General features: G+C 42.3%; 2 protein-coding genes across 2 annotated transcripts; both read right to left on the reverse strand.

Annotated features, from left to right (window-relative positions):
- Positions 1-973: 973 nt before the first annotated feature.
- Positions 974-3,908, reverse strand: LOC306914091 (C-C motif chemokine 3-like). The gene is made up of 3 exons (XM_079490993.1): positions 3,777-3,908; positions 2,462-2,573; positions 974-1,296 (listed from the first exon to the last, which is right to left on the reverse strand). Exons 1-3 carry the CDS (start codon positions 3,847-3,849, stop codon positions 1,203-1,205), a joined length of 279 nt encoding a protein of 92 aa, XP_079347119.1. The 5' UTR covers positions 3,850-3,908; the 3' UTR covers positions 974-1,202.
- A 2,161-nt stretch (positions 3,909-6,069) lies between these two features.
- LOC306913968 (C-C motif chemokine 3-like) lies at positions 6,070-7,812 on the reverse strand. The gene is made up of 3 exons (XM_079490812.1): positions 7,647-7,812; positions 6,839-6,950; positions 6,070-6,388 (listed from the first exon to the last, which is right to left on the reverse strand). The coding sequence occupies exons 1-3, from the start codon at positions 7,717-7,719 to the stop codon at positions 6,295-6,297; spliced, it is 279 nt and encodes a 92-aa protein (XP_079346938.1). The 5' UTR covers positions 7,720-7,812; the 3' UTR covers positions 6,070-6,294.
- Positions 7,813-13,808: the final 5,996 nt, after the last annotated feature.

The following is a 13,808-nucleotide window of genomic DNA, read 5'->3' on the forward strand; positions in this document are numbered from 1 at the left end:
ACGCGTTTCGGCTATGCAGCCTTCATCAGATTAGGTTCAACATGCTCTGATGAAGGCTGCATAGCCGAAACGCGTAAGCGTTCCTTTTTGGTGTGTGCCAATAAAGAAATGGAAATGTGAGTACTTTGTCCACCGCTTGTTTAATTTTTGGATGTGCTACCTTTTTGGAATTATTTTAATTCCTGTTTTTTGAAATGCACTTGTATCCCTCTTATACAACTACTAGACCTGTGCCCGACCCGTTGGCCACCACCGGCCTACCTGGGAACGATGCAAGTTGGGGAACAATGAAAATGTGGAATGCATATACCCTTCCCTAGTATGCAATATAATAATAATAGCTGTTATATCCGTTGTCATAGCACTAATTTTAACTGTCTGTATGTCTCTCTGTCTGTCTGTCTGTTCTGTTTTTATCCTTTGGGTGTGCTACTGTACCATGTAGTACAGACAGTAAAAAATATATAATAATAATGTTAAAATTTCCATAATCAATAAATCCATGCTTAAGGGTTAATTCATCAAACTACTTGTGCGTACACCTCTTGTGTCTCAAAATGTAAGAAACATCATAATTCATATTGTTATGCAATGATGTTTTTCAAATAAACTTAAACTTGAACACACACAGAGTTTAACAATTTATTTTTTTCCACACACACAGGGAAAGCATACAGGGATGCAAATATTTGTTTTCCAAAGAAATTACAGTCGATTAAAAGTACAATATTTGCATCGGAGGAGACCCGAGGCTTTCTTCACCCTCCCAATGACTGATTGTGGGGGTTAGCAGAGATGGAGTACTTGTAGAGAGGCTGGGGAATTGGGAATTGGCTATACTAAATTGGGACTTGAAGGGGAGAAAATGTTTTTATTTTTTCTTGAAGGGGCATGTTTTGCACAATAAGTCTTTTCATTATGTCTGCCCACGATCTCTTTGATTCATACAGTAGGCTACGTTTATTTACCTCAGTCACTGATACTAAATCTGATATTTTATTTGTATTTTTTCTATGAACCTGTTACTATGAACCTGTGACTGTTATAAAACGGAAATAAAAAGATTTTGAAAAGAAAAGAAAAGTACAATATTTGCCTCTGAGATTTAGACAGTGGAGTAGAAGTATGAATCATATTGAAAATGAGAAATACGCCATTAACTAAATGTACTTAGTTACTTTGCAGCACTGCATACATTGCTACTAAAAGCTACGCTCGTCCATAGTCCTCATGGTCTTCTGGACCCAGTTGAGAGCAGGATCCATACAGATATGGACCTTCTTCACTGTCACCACACTGCAAAGAGAAGAGACACCACACCAATGTGTTACTAGAACTACAGATATGGACCTTCTTCACTGTCACCACACTGCAAAGAGAAGAGACACCACACCAATGTGTTACTAGAACTACAGATATGGACCTTCTTCACTGTCACCACACTGCAAAGAGAAGAGACACCACAACAATGTGTTACTAGAACTATAGATATGGACCTTCTTCACTGTCACCACACTGCAAAGAGAAGAGACACCACACCAATGTGTTACTAGAACTACAGATATGGACCTTCTTCACTGTCACCACACTGCAAAGAGAAGAGACACCACAACTAGAACTACAGATATGGACCTTCTTCACTGTCACCACACTGCAAAGAGAAGAGACACCACACCAATGTGTTACTAGAACTACAGATATGGACCTTCTTCACTGTCACCACACTGCAAAGAGAAGAGACACCACACCAATGTGTTACTAGAACTACAGATATGGACCTTCTTCACTGTCACCACACTGCAAAGAGAAGAGACACCACACCAATGTGTTACTAGAACTACAGATATGGACCTTCTTCACTGTCACCACACTGCAAAGAGAAGAGACACCACACCAATGTGTTACTAGAACTATAGATATGGACCTTCTTCACTGTCACCACACTGCAAAGAGAAGAGACACCACAACTAGAACTACAGATCGCACGCACGCACGCACGCACGCACGCACGCACGCACGCACGCACGCACGCACGCACGCACGCACGCACGCACGCACGCACGCACGCACGCACGCACGCACGCACGCACGCACGCACGCACGCACGCACGCACGCACGCACGCACGCACGCACGCACGCACGCACGCACGCACGCACGCACGCACGCACGCACGCACGCACGCACGCACGCACGCACGCACGCACGCACGCACGCACGCACGCACGCACGCACGCACGCACGCACGCACGCACGCACGCACGCACGCACGCACGCACGCACGCACACACACACACACACACACACACACACACACACACACACACACACACACACACACACACACACACACACACACACACACACACACACACACACACACACACACACACACACACACACACACACACACACACACACACACACAGTATATAGCCTTTTTTTTAACTGCCCAAACTTACATGATTCCTGTGTTTCCACAGCGGACATCGGTCGGGTAATACTTTTTCAAGAGCTCGATCTTCACTCTCTTCGGGTAGAAGGAAAAACAGCAGTCATTCGGGCCGATGGCATCTGCATAAAATGTCATTTGTTAATTATAATGGTTCCATTTTATGACATGACAACTGATATTCTATACTCTACAGTACTTGTATTTTATTTTAATTTTTGTATAGTTGTTTTCTCCATCATTGAATGACCAAATCAGACGGGAAAAAAAGTTGTAATTAGGTGGTTTGAACGACAGTAACTCAGGGGTTCTCAACCCGTGGGTCGCGACCCCTCGGTGGGTCGCCAAATTAGTTTAGGGGGTCCCCAAATTATTTTACGGTTTTTCAAAAATAGCAGACCTACAAGCTCGTAGCGCGCCACTCGGTGGCGCGCTATGAGCTTGTAGATCTGCTATTTTTCAATAGCTAAATTATAACATAATGCTTAAAACACCAAAAGGGGTTCCCGCCCAAAATGGGTTAAGGTTATTGTAGCAGTCAATTTATATTGGGGGTCGGGAGGGGGCGGGACGGGGGTCCCGAGACATTGCCAAAGCATTTCCGGGGGTCCCCGGCCAAAAACGTTGAGAACCCCTGCGTTAGATCCTCAGCTCAAACTTAGAAGGTTTTAGCCAGAAGCGCTGTTTAGTGTTTAATACTTGTTCATTGGTTCAATATTTGTAAAAACCTACACACGGGCGTGAAGGGTGTTCAACAGCACAGATTTATTAACCCTTTTCGACCTGAGCTCGATTCTACAAATGTCTTCTAAATGATGACAGTTTTTTCATGTCAAGGACTCCAAATATTATATGCCGACCCCTCCCTCCAGAAGCAAAGACTTGAGTTAAAAACGTTTGCTCTGAAAGACTATATAGTCAAATTTTGCCCCACATTTTCACGAATTTTCTAAAATAGCAGACCTATGTACAAGCTCGTAGATCTGCTATTTTTCAATAGCTAAATTATAACATAATACTTAAAACACCAAAATGGGTTCCCGTTCAGAATGGGTTAAAGAAATTATTATTTTAATTATTTTAAACTTTAGCTGTTGAAAAATAGCAGATCTACAAGCTTGTAGATCTGCTTTTTTATTGTGAAAATGTGTGCAAATCTTTGAATATATATTCTCTCACAGTGAACATTCCCCCGGAACAACATATTTTCAGATTGAGGGTCCACGGCCAAATACATAATTATCATTCTGGGGGTCCTTGACATTAAACAGAGAACCACTGACATAGAAACATAGGTTTGTAATGGTGTTAATGGATTGACTTACTATTGGCCGCTGCAGAGCAGCAGAGGGCAGCTGCCATCAGGATGCCAAGCAGGACAATATGACGGGTTCCCATGGTCACACCTTCTACCGAGGATGATGGATGGAATGCAGACTAAAATGACAGCTCTCCTTAGCCACTACAAAAGTTGTCTAAACAAAAGATAGTCTGTTCTGATGTTTTATCAAGAACAAAGAGAAACTGCAAGAGGTGGGAGGGCTGGTGGTTACAGTCAGAGGCGGAAAGATGCTTCATGCGACAAAAAATTCCACTCGATTCGTTTCGAAAGGTCAAAGAAGTCAAAAGAAATACCACATGCATCTTACAAAGGAAACGCGTATGGTTAAGCTCAAGTTCCGCTCCGATGATCGATATTCGTCTTTGCTTGTTGTACTTCTTCTAAGCATGACAAAGTGAAAGACTTACAAAGGAAGAATTCTTAATCATCATTACTATTAATGTCCTAATTCAAAGGACATTAATACATTGCGTAATATACATTGCATAATTAGACATTAATACATGCGGTATTTCCAAACGTGCCCTTATAGGGTTGCCCTTAGGTGACTAACTAACTGACGGACGGGAGATGCAGGTTTTCATATAGTAAAAGACATGCATTGACACTGTAACAGTATCACTGCCCTTAGTGCCCTCACATGCACACACTTTTACATACATGTCACTGCACAACCTGGCTCCCCCCCACCTCTCCGCTCTCCTAGTGCCTCACGCCCCATCCCGCTCCCTCAGATCCAGCAACGCCGGCCTCCTTGAGGTTCCCAAAAAAATAAAATGCAAATCCTGGGGCGACAGGGCATTCTCTGTGGCCACCCCCACCCTCTGGAATGCTCTCCCCAAACACATACGAGACTCCCCCTCACTTCCTACCTTCAAATCTTCACTGAAAACCCACCTGTTCCGAATTGCATTTCCAAGCTGATGTGTTTTAAACTTGTTATTATGTGCATTGTTTTATTGGTTTTATTCTTTTAATTGGTTTTATTCTAATAAAGTTGTCTTTTTTTGTCCCCCCCCTGGCCCCTACACATGTAAAGCGTCTTTGAGTGTCATGAAAAGTGCTATATAAATCCCAGATATTATTATTATTATTATTATTATATACATGTCCATTATTACCCTAAACATATACTACACATACACACACAGTCCAAATACATGTAGCAGCATTTGTCATTTATGCACTTTTATTATACTATGAATTATACACTTGACTCAACTGCACCACATGATTTCATCCCATGATTTGAACTCAACTGAAGTGACCTCAAGACCCTTATGGAGTTATTGGGAGGTAGAAGCTCCGATATATATGTACAATGGTGTCAACCCATGTAAAGACTTAAAAACAACGTTAAAAATCTTAAAGGTATATTCAGTGATTTGACTTAATTCAAATATCACTTATTTTTTCTTTTTTTCTGGATAATCCTCCCTACTATAGAGTGTGCTGACCATATAAGGAGTTCCTCCCTGTCCCCAGTGAGCCCCTGGGGTCAAAAGACCCTAGTTTCAGTTTTGGTGGCGGGTGGCAAAGCCTTCAACCAATCAGGATGAGAGGGGCCTTCCTCCAATCATGATCGAGTGGGGTGGGCCATGTGCACATTTTGTTACCGGGGCGGACTGGGTGGTTTTCCAAATCACCCAAATCACTGAATGCTCCTTTAAAAACAACGTTAAAAATCTTAAACTGAATCCTGTAACTAACAGTACGGGAGTAGGGAGGCAAGAATCAGGGATATGTGATCATGCTTCCGTGCCCCTGTAATTAAGAGGCGAGTGACCAGACTGTAGTCGTGACAAGCAGGCTTGGTATACCTGCAACATTACAGTATAGTCTCGGGATCCCCCAGGAGGAAGTCACTAATGTTGCTCTGGAGAGGGAAGTCTGGAGCACTCTGGTGGAGCTGTTGAACCCGTGACCCGACTACGGATAAGCGGTTGAAGATGGATGGATGGATGGATTTAATGGAAAGGGCCAACTTGAGATATGGGTCTATATGATTCAACACCACCCTGTCTGACACTGACTACTGTACCATGTAGTACAGACAGTAAAAACTAAAATATAATCATCTTAACATTTCCATCTAATCTAAAAAGAAATCTATGCAATTAGGCTTAAGGTTTCAGCGAATTATTATTATTATAATAAAAATAAATAATAATTATGTTAAATTAAATTCGTTTATGGATTAAATGGTCACACTTGAGAACATTAAGAGCCTAAACCAGGCCATGCATTTGTACAAATAAATGAAATTCAAACTTCAATTGAACTTGACTCGCACGCATGCGTGCACGCACGCACGCACGCACGCACGCACGCACGCACGCACACAGTTTATTTTTTTACATACACAGGAAAAGCACTAAGCATACAATGCAAATAGTTTAGATCACAAAACTCATGGATATGTTCTCATGATACAACACACACACTCCATGGGCACAAGTACAATATTTGCCTCTGAGATTTAGACAGTGCATACATTGCTACTAAAAGCTACGCTCATCCATAATCCTCATGGTCTTCTGGACCCAGTTGAGAGCAGGGTCCATGCAGATATGGACCTTCTTCACTGTCACCACACTGCAAAGAGAAGAGACACCACACCAATGTGTTACTAGAATATTGAAAAATACACACACACACTAGTGTTGATTTTGACAGCATTTTTTTATTTTAGTTTTACATATAGTCTTTTGAATAGTTTTCATTCAGTTACATTTTAGTCACCTGGAATGTTTTAGTATTAGTCTAGTTTTAGTTGACGAAATATCATTTAGTCGACTAAATCTACAGGAGTGAACCAGCGTTCACTCCTGCCGCCATCTTGCACACACACACACACACACACACACACACACACACACACACACACACACACACACACACACACACACACACACACACACACACACACACACACACACACACACACACACACACACACACACACACACACACACACACACACACACACACACACACACACACACACACACAGTATATAGCCTTTTTTTAACTGCCCAAACTTACATGATTCCCGTCTTTCCACAGCGGATATCGGTCTGGTAATACCTCTTCAGGAGATCAATCTTCACTCTCTTTTGGTAGAAGGCAAAACAGCAGTCATTCGGGCCAACTGCATCTGCATCAAATGGGATTTTTTTTAAATTATAATGGTTCCATTTTATGACAAACAAACAAAAAACAACAACATTTTATGACATGACAACTGATATTCTAGTAGTACAGTCAACGTTTTTGGCTGGGGACCCCCCCCCACGAGGTCTCGCCCCCCTCCCCACCCCCAATACAAATTGATCGCTACAATAACCTTAATAATAGAGAAAGTACAACATAAATAATTACTAGTGAAACCAGATATAATCATTAAGGAAAGTTTATGCATGTACTATATGTGTACTACTGTATATGTAAACTCTTAATTTCCATTTTCCAGCCTTTCAGTATTAATAATCTGGGGACCCAAAAACAGCTCAAGTGGAGTTGTTTTTCAATGATGTTTTCTCCATCATTGAATGACCAAGTCAGACAGGGAAAAAAGTTGCAGTTTATAGGTGGTCTTTAGCTGAAAAATAGCTAAAGAAATGGGGTTTTTTTTATCATGAAAATGTGTGCAAATCTTTGAATATATATTCTTTCACAGCGAACATTTTTAACTCAGACATTTGCTTCTGCAGGGGGGTCCCTGGAACAACATATTTTCAGATGGTGGTCCGCGGCCAAATACAGATCATTCTGGGGGTCCTTGACATTAAACAGTTTGAGAACCACTGACATAGAAACATAGGTTTGTAATGGTGTTAATGGATTGACTTACTGTTGGCCGCTGCAGAGCAGCAGAGGGCAGCTGCCATCAGGATGCCAAGCAGGACAACGAGACGGGTTCCCATGGTCACACCTTCTACAGAGGATGATGGATGGATGGATGGATGGATGGATGGATGGATGGATGGAATGGAGACTAAAATGACAGCTCTCCTTCCTTAGCCACTACAAAAGTTGTCTAAATAAAAAGAATAGTCCGTTTTTATCAAGAACAAACAGGAACTGCAAGAGGTGGGAGGAGGGTGGGTTTGTGGTCACAAGGGGCAAAAAGATGCTTCATGCGACAAACAAATTTCCACTCGAGTCGTTTCGAAATGTTAAAAAGACGACAAAAGAAAGACCACATGCATCTCACAAAGGAAACGCAGAAGCTCAAGTTCCGCTATACGATGATACGATATACGTTTGTGCTTGTAATTGTACTTCTAAGCATGACAAAGAGACTTCTTAGAATTCTTAATAACCATTACTAGATAGCTATAGTCTTATGTTTCAAAGGACATTTAAGACAGCAGACGGCATCAAAAGAGATGCGGTATAGTGTGTAAATATTTGTAAAGACAAAATAAGAGTCCACAACACTGTTCTTGTTGAATATGTACAGCTCTTTATTTAATAAAACTGTAATATATTTATATATATATTATGTACACAGATTCAGTGTTTGACCTGTCGACTGCCCGACTGCCCCGCATTCCAACTACAGTGTGTGTATCTATCAGTCCAGTCCTCTAAAAACAGATGGGGGCCCCATTTGTAAATCTAAAAGACAAAAAACACAAGTTGCCCAGGAAAATAACTGGCCAAGACAAATCATCAAGGATAGCATTTCAGCTCCAGATTTCATTAGATTACACAATTTAAGCAAACAGAACAGGGTATTGTTGATGTGTACAATAACGTGACGTTCCATTTTCATTTCTGTGATAGGAGGGTTGAGGGGCACAGGATACGCAACGCAGGGCAGGTCATTTCATACACAGGTCAGCCTTTACTGTAACAATCAGGGTAACAAACTTATTATTATTATTTTTTTACATCACCTCTTTCTCATTTCTTAGAAATGTCACTTAAGACACAAACACACATTTGAAAAGCAACACACATTTGCATCGTTACCGTAGTAGTCACGTGCAAAACAAAACAAAAACACTAAAATGCTAAAACCATGGTTAATTTAAATTTTGCAAGTGATGACACTATCTTTTATCATGAGGCACAAATAAAGGCATGTGTGCAAACAGCTTTATTGCAGTAATGCAGTGCTCATCACACTGAGGGGGACGTGGGGGAGAGAGGGAGTGCTCATCACACTGAGGGGGACGTGGGGGAGAGAGGGGCTCATCACACTGAGGGGGACGTGGGGGAGAGAGGGAGTGCTCATCACACTGAGGGGGACGTGGGGGAGAGAGGGGCTCATCACACTGAGGGGGACGTGGGGGAGAGAGGGAGTGCTCATCACACTGAGGGGGACGTGGGGGAGAGAGGGAGTGCATCTAGAAAAGTGATCCAAACGGCCAGGATGAGATACTGTACCCATGAACCCATTTAGACATGAGGCCCGTTCTAAATCCTAACCCAAGTGTTTAGAAAAACTTCTACATTTTTTGATTCAAAATTATTATCATTATTTTTAATCACGTTGCTATCATTTGTGGTCGAGTGGAAACCTTGTACAGCATCATGTCCAACACTGTAACTTTTTTTAAATTATCATTTTAAAAACAATTTAAAATAGTGACAATTAGTGAAAAAATAGCCAATCTACAAGCACGCAATTATATCTGCTATTTTCATTACTCTTGTGCAACACTCTTTATGAAGTAGTAGGGCTTTAATTGACGAACAAACTAGCATTTGAAACTTGCAGATACGAGGTCACTGCCGACAGTGACGGTTTAAGGTATCTTCAGACGGGCATCGATGTCTGCTCCAGGTCTGCTCGTGAGGGGCGCGACAACACAAGCTGCTCCAGGTCTGCTCGTGAGGGGCGCGACAACACAAGCTGCTCCAGGTCTGCTCGTGAGGGGCGCGACAACACAAGGTCTGCTCGTGAGGGGCACGACAACACAAGGTCTGCTCGTGAGGGGAGCGACAACACAAGGTCTGCTCGTGAGGGGAGCGACAACACAAGGTCTGCTCGTGAGGGGAGCGACAACACAAGGTCTGCTCGTGAGGGGAGCGACAACACAAGGTCTGCTCGTGAGGGGAGCGACAACACAAGGTCTGCTCGTGAGGAGCGCGACAACACAAGGTCTGCTCGTGAGGGGAGCGACAACACAAGGTCTGCTCGTGAGGGGCGCGACAACACAAGGTCTGCTCGTGAGGGGAGCGACAACACAAGGTCTGCTCGTGAGGGGCGCGACAACACAAGGTCTGCTCGTGAGGAGCGCGACAACACAAGCGGAACAAAAAAAAAGAAGCTCAACAGAATCCAGGTCTGGTTAGTTAGGTCTAGTCAGTCGCGGGCGTGTGCACGAAACGAGCACGCGCGCGACAACTTCACGGGACCGGCGCGCCCACGTAAATAATACGCTTGCGTTGTCGCCCCTCGACTTCTCCGTGCAAAAACGCAGGTCACGTTGAGAATTAATTACTAGGCGTGTTAATCGCTGCCCGTTTGAAAGGACCTAAATATATATGAAAATATATTTAAAAAAAATGAAAGGACCTAAAATATGGTAACGACTAAAATGACACTTTCCCAGATTGAAAGGTAGAACGTGGCTTTCCAGGTCTAAATGGGTTAAAGCAGAGGGTCCCAAACGGTGGCGCCACCTTCTAGGGGGCGCGTCGCGCGTGACATGAAAAGGCTAATGGTGGCGCTTTTAATTTAAATATATGGACATATTATGCCAATATATGGCAAGTATACAAGCAGAATATATGATATATTATATGTAGTATATGGGCTCCATTTTCGTCACCGCTAAACCCCTTATCCCTAAACTTCTTTGCCTTTTTTTTTTTTTTTTACTATTTTGCAAAACATTTTTGAATAGTTAAAATGGCCAGTCTACAAGCTCACAACGTGTCAATGTAGATTGGCTAGTTGAACTATTCAAAAATGTTTTTCAAAATAGTAAAAGAAAAAAAAAGGCAAAGAAGTTTAGGGATAAGGGGTTTAGCGGTGACGAAAATGGAGACCTATGTCTCTATATAGCTTATGCGACATATGCAGGTGGCCGATTTCGAATATGTTGCACATATAAAAATATATATGTTCATACGGTACATTTCATTTCCATGTGGGGAGTGTACGTGTCAGCTAGGTCAGGAGGTAACAGGGGTTGCACGCACGGCCAAAATAGTTTGGGAACTAACCGCTGGGTTGGAGCATAAAACAGCAGTACTGCCAGCAACATAATGGATTAAAATAACGTAGTTTGTTTTATGTACAGTAGACCATACACTGTAATATGCTTAGCAGCCAAAATGAGTATTGAGGGCCCAGATCTTTAATTTGGAGTAATCGTCATCATCACAAACATTCATCATCTATTGGAGCTCTAGCTATTTAAGAGAATAGATTAGAAACCCTGGCGATTTACGCCTAAAAGCCATTTATGCATCCATTACTGGCTGAGCCTCGATCACACCTCAAACCCAGAGGATCTCAGGTTTTGTGATGAATGATATTTCACTTTAAAAAAAAAACTTTGTCATTTTATCGTCTTCTCTGTCAGGCTTATGTGAACACCCCCGGACAGTTTTTAAGTTGCTCGATTAGGTGTTTAGATATTTGATATTCATTTTAGCTGCTCCCTTCCTATACAAACCCATTGTAACTTCAACCTCCATTTTAACCCTGATAGATTCATCGAAAACACCTGTCATTTTTTTCTGGTGAAAAAAAAGGAAGAAGAAAAAGAAAGAAACACCGGCACCTCAGCATTATGTTATGCTTTAGCTATTGAAAAATAGCAGATCTACAAGCTCATAGCGCGCCACCGAGTGGCACGCTACGAGCTTGTAGGTCTGCTATTTTTGAAAAATCGAAGAACGACTGACATAGAAACATAGCTTTTTCAGAAAACTGTCAGGATGTAGAAGACATTTTTTGAATCTGATCTCAGTTCAAAATGGGTTAAGAGGGCAGTATCAGTCACCAGGAAAAAAAAGTATGGGTGTTTTCGATGAATCTATCATGGTTAAAATGGAGGTTGAAGTTACAATGGGTTTGTAATAGGGAGGGGGGGCAGCTAAAATGAACTTCAAATATCTAAACACTGACTCAAGCAACTTAAAAACTGTCTGGGGTGTTCACATAAACCTGACAGAGTAGACGATAAAATCACCAAAAGCTCCTTTTTATTGTGAGTGAGACGTCGGGTGCTGGGAGGACAAAAAGGCGTTTGGAAAGCACAGCACTGCCCCTCCCCCTAAGCAAGGCAGAATGTGACTGGCTGGCTGACGACAGAAATCCTATAAAATCCTCCCGTTAAGGTGCGTCAAAAATGACATTATCATTCTACCAATACAGTATTATAACCAGTTGAATGAGAACAAGAGTACCAGTAGTCTACTTGTCCCTGTAGATGGGAGGGCAAAAAGCTCCAACAAACTACTTTTTTTCCACCCTGATGCTGAACGTAGCATCAACTACTTCAACTTCACACAATCATCTGTATCAGATTAACGGACTTATACAGTACTTATACAGCGTACAATCACTTTGCTTGACCTACAGTATTTTCAGCAAGCGTACGACAAAGCATAAATATCGCTCGTTAAACTATAGGCTTTTTTTTTAACGTTAGGTTAGTTAAATTGTATGTAGTATGAGACATCGGCCAAAACGAGGCCTGTTTCAGCCCAGTCTCGCTTTTTTGTACAAATAAATAAAACTTCAAGTGAGGCCTCCATAACGAAGACATCACACTAGGAGACCTGCTAGGAGACAAAATAAAACATAAAAGACAAAATTAAGATCTGAAATGGACCCGTGGAAAGGGAGGTGGCCTGATATAATAATGTTGTGAAGTTTAACTGTGTCCAAAGAGGAACACGTGGACCAGCGCCGTTGCTACGTATATGCGCACTGTGCGTAGGGCAACACGCCGAGGGGCGGCAACAAAATGTGCCATAATAAAATGTATTTTTTTTAATAACGAGCGGCCGTGTAAACAGCGAAGTAGCCGATACGCAGCGCTCTCGTCGGGAGGGGGGGGTCAGCACAAATATCGTACGAGTAGGGCAACCAAATGACGTACAGCGCACACTGTCCAACCATGGAACCATTCCAGCTTCCTCTTCCATAAATACACTTTACTAGCAGTAAATCACTCCATTATCCAGGCAGCTTAGGTACCTCTTCTAAGAGGGGTTAAAAACACATCTTTAAAAAGTAACAAAGCGATGCTCTCTCCGAGACACAAGAGAACATCCGTTTAGGAAGGTCAATGTAAAAAAAAAAAGAAAAAGATGAGAAAAAAAAGGCTCCTAAAAACCCTTCCGTCTCCTTTTCAAGTGACTGAGCTTCTATCCAATAAATAAATAGCAGCCTGCGGCTTTTGTCCTTCCTTGGGAAACGTGTTCTTCATGGAATGGCGTAAAAAAAAAAACCCAATAAAAAATAAAACCTGACAACTGAACAATGCGTGGAAGTCACGAGTAGGTCACGACGAGCAACGAGTTTGACAAGAACCTTGCCCCGTGCTGGAGGTGACGTGATGACGGTGAGGTTCGGGCGGGAGAGAAAGGGGGGGAAAGAAAAGCGAGAAGAAGGCAGAGCGAGGAGGACATTAACCCATTTTGGGCGAGAACCCCTTTTGGTGTTAGCATTATGTTATGCTATTGAAAAATAGCAGATCTACAAGCTCATAGCGCGCCACCGAGTGGCGCGCTACGAGCTTGTAGGTCTGCTATTTTTGAAAAATCGAAGAACGACTAACATAGAAACAGTCAGAAAACTTTCAGAAAACTGTCAGGATGTAGAAGACATTTTTAGAATCTGATCTCAGGTCAAAATGTGTTAACCCATTGATGCAACGTATACGTTGTTCTACCCTTGATGCCGGCGCGCTCTCTGCGTCTCATCAGCTATTGCTATACATGTAGCAACATAACTATTTAAAAAAGAATTAATCAGAATTTGAAGGTTTTTTAGAAACCTTAGGTCAGGCCCTAGAAGGCGTTCCCAGATTCGGCCTCA

This window comes from Electrona antarctica, assembly GCF_951216825.1.
Source record: "Electrona antarctica genome assembly, chromosome: 21".
Classification (NCBI taxonomy): domain Eukaryota; kingdom Metazoa; phylum Chordata; class Actinopteri; order Myctophiformes; family Myctophidae; genus Electrona; species Electrona antarctica.

Coding starts and splice junctions, on each gene's coding strand:
- LOC306914091 (XM_079490993.1), bottom strand. CDS start 3,849: ATGGGAACCCGTCATATTGTCCTGCTTGGCATCCTGATGGCAGCTGCC. Junction 2,574..3,776: donor CTGCTCTGCAGCGGCCAATA/GTAAGTCAATCC, acceptor CATTTTATGCAG/ATGCCATCGGCCCGAATGAC. Junction 1,297..2,461: donor TGTGGAAACACAGGAATCAT/GTAAGTTTGGGC, acceptor TTCTCTTTGCAG/TGTGGTGACAGTGAAGAAGG.
- LOC306913968 (XM_079490812.1), bottom strand. CDS start 7,719: ATGGGAACCCGTCTCGTTGTCCTGCTTGGCATCCTGATGGCAGCTGCC. Junction 6,951..7,646: donor CTGCTCTGCAGCGGCCAACA/GTAAGTCAATCC, acceptor CATTTGATGCAG/ATGCAGTTGGCCCGAATGAC. Junction 6,389..6,838: donor TGTGGAAAGACGGGAATCAT/GTAAGTTTGGGC, acceptor TTCTCTTTGCAG/TGTGGTGACAGTGAAGAAGG.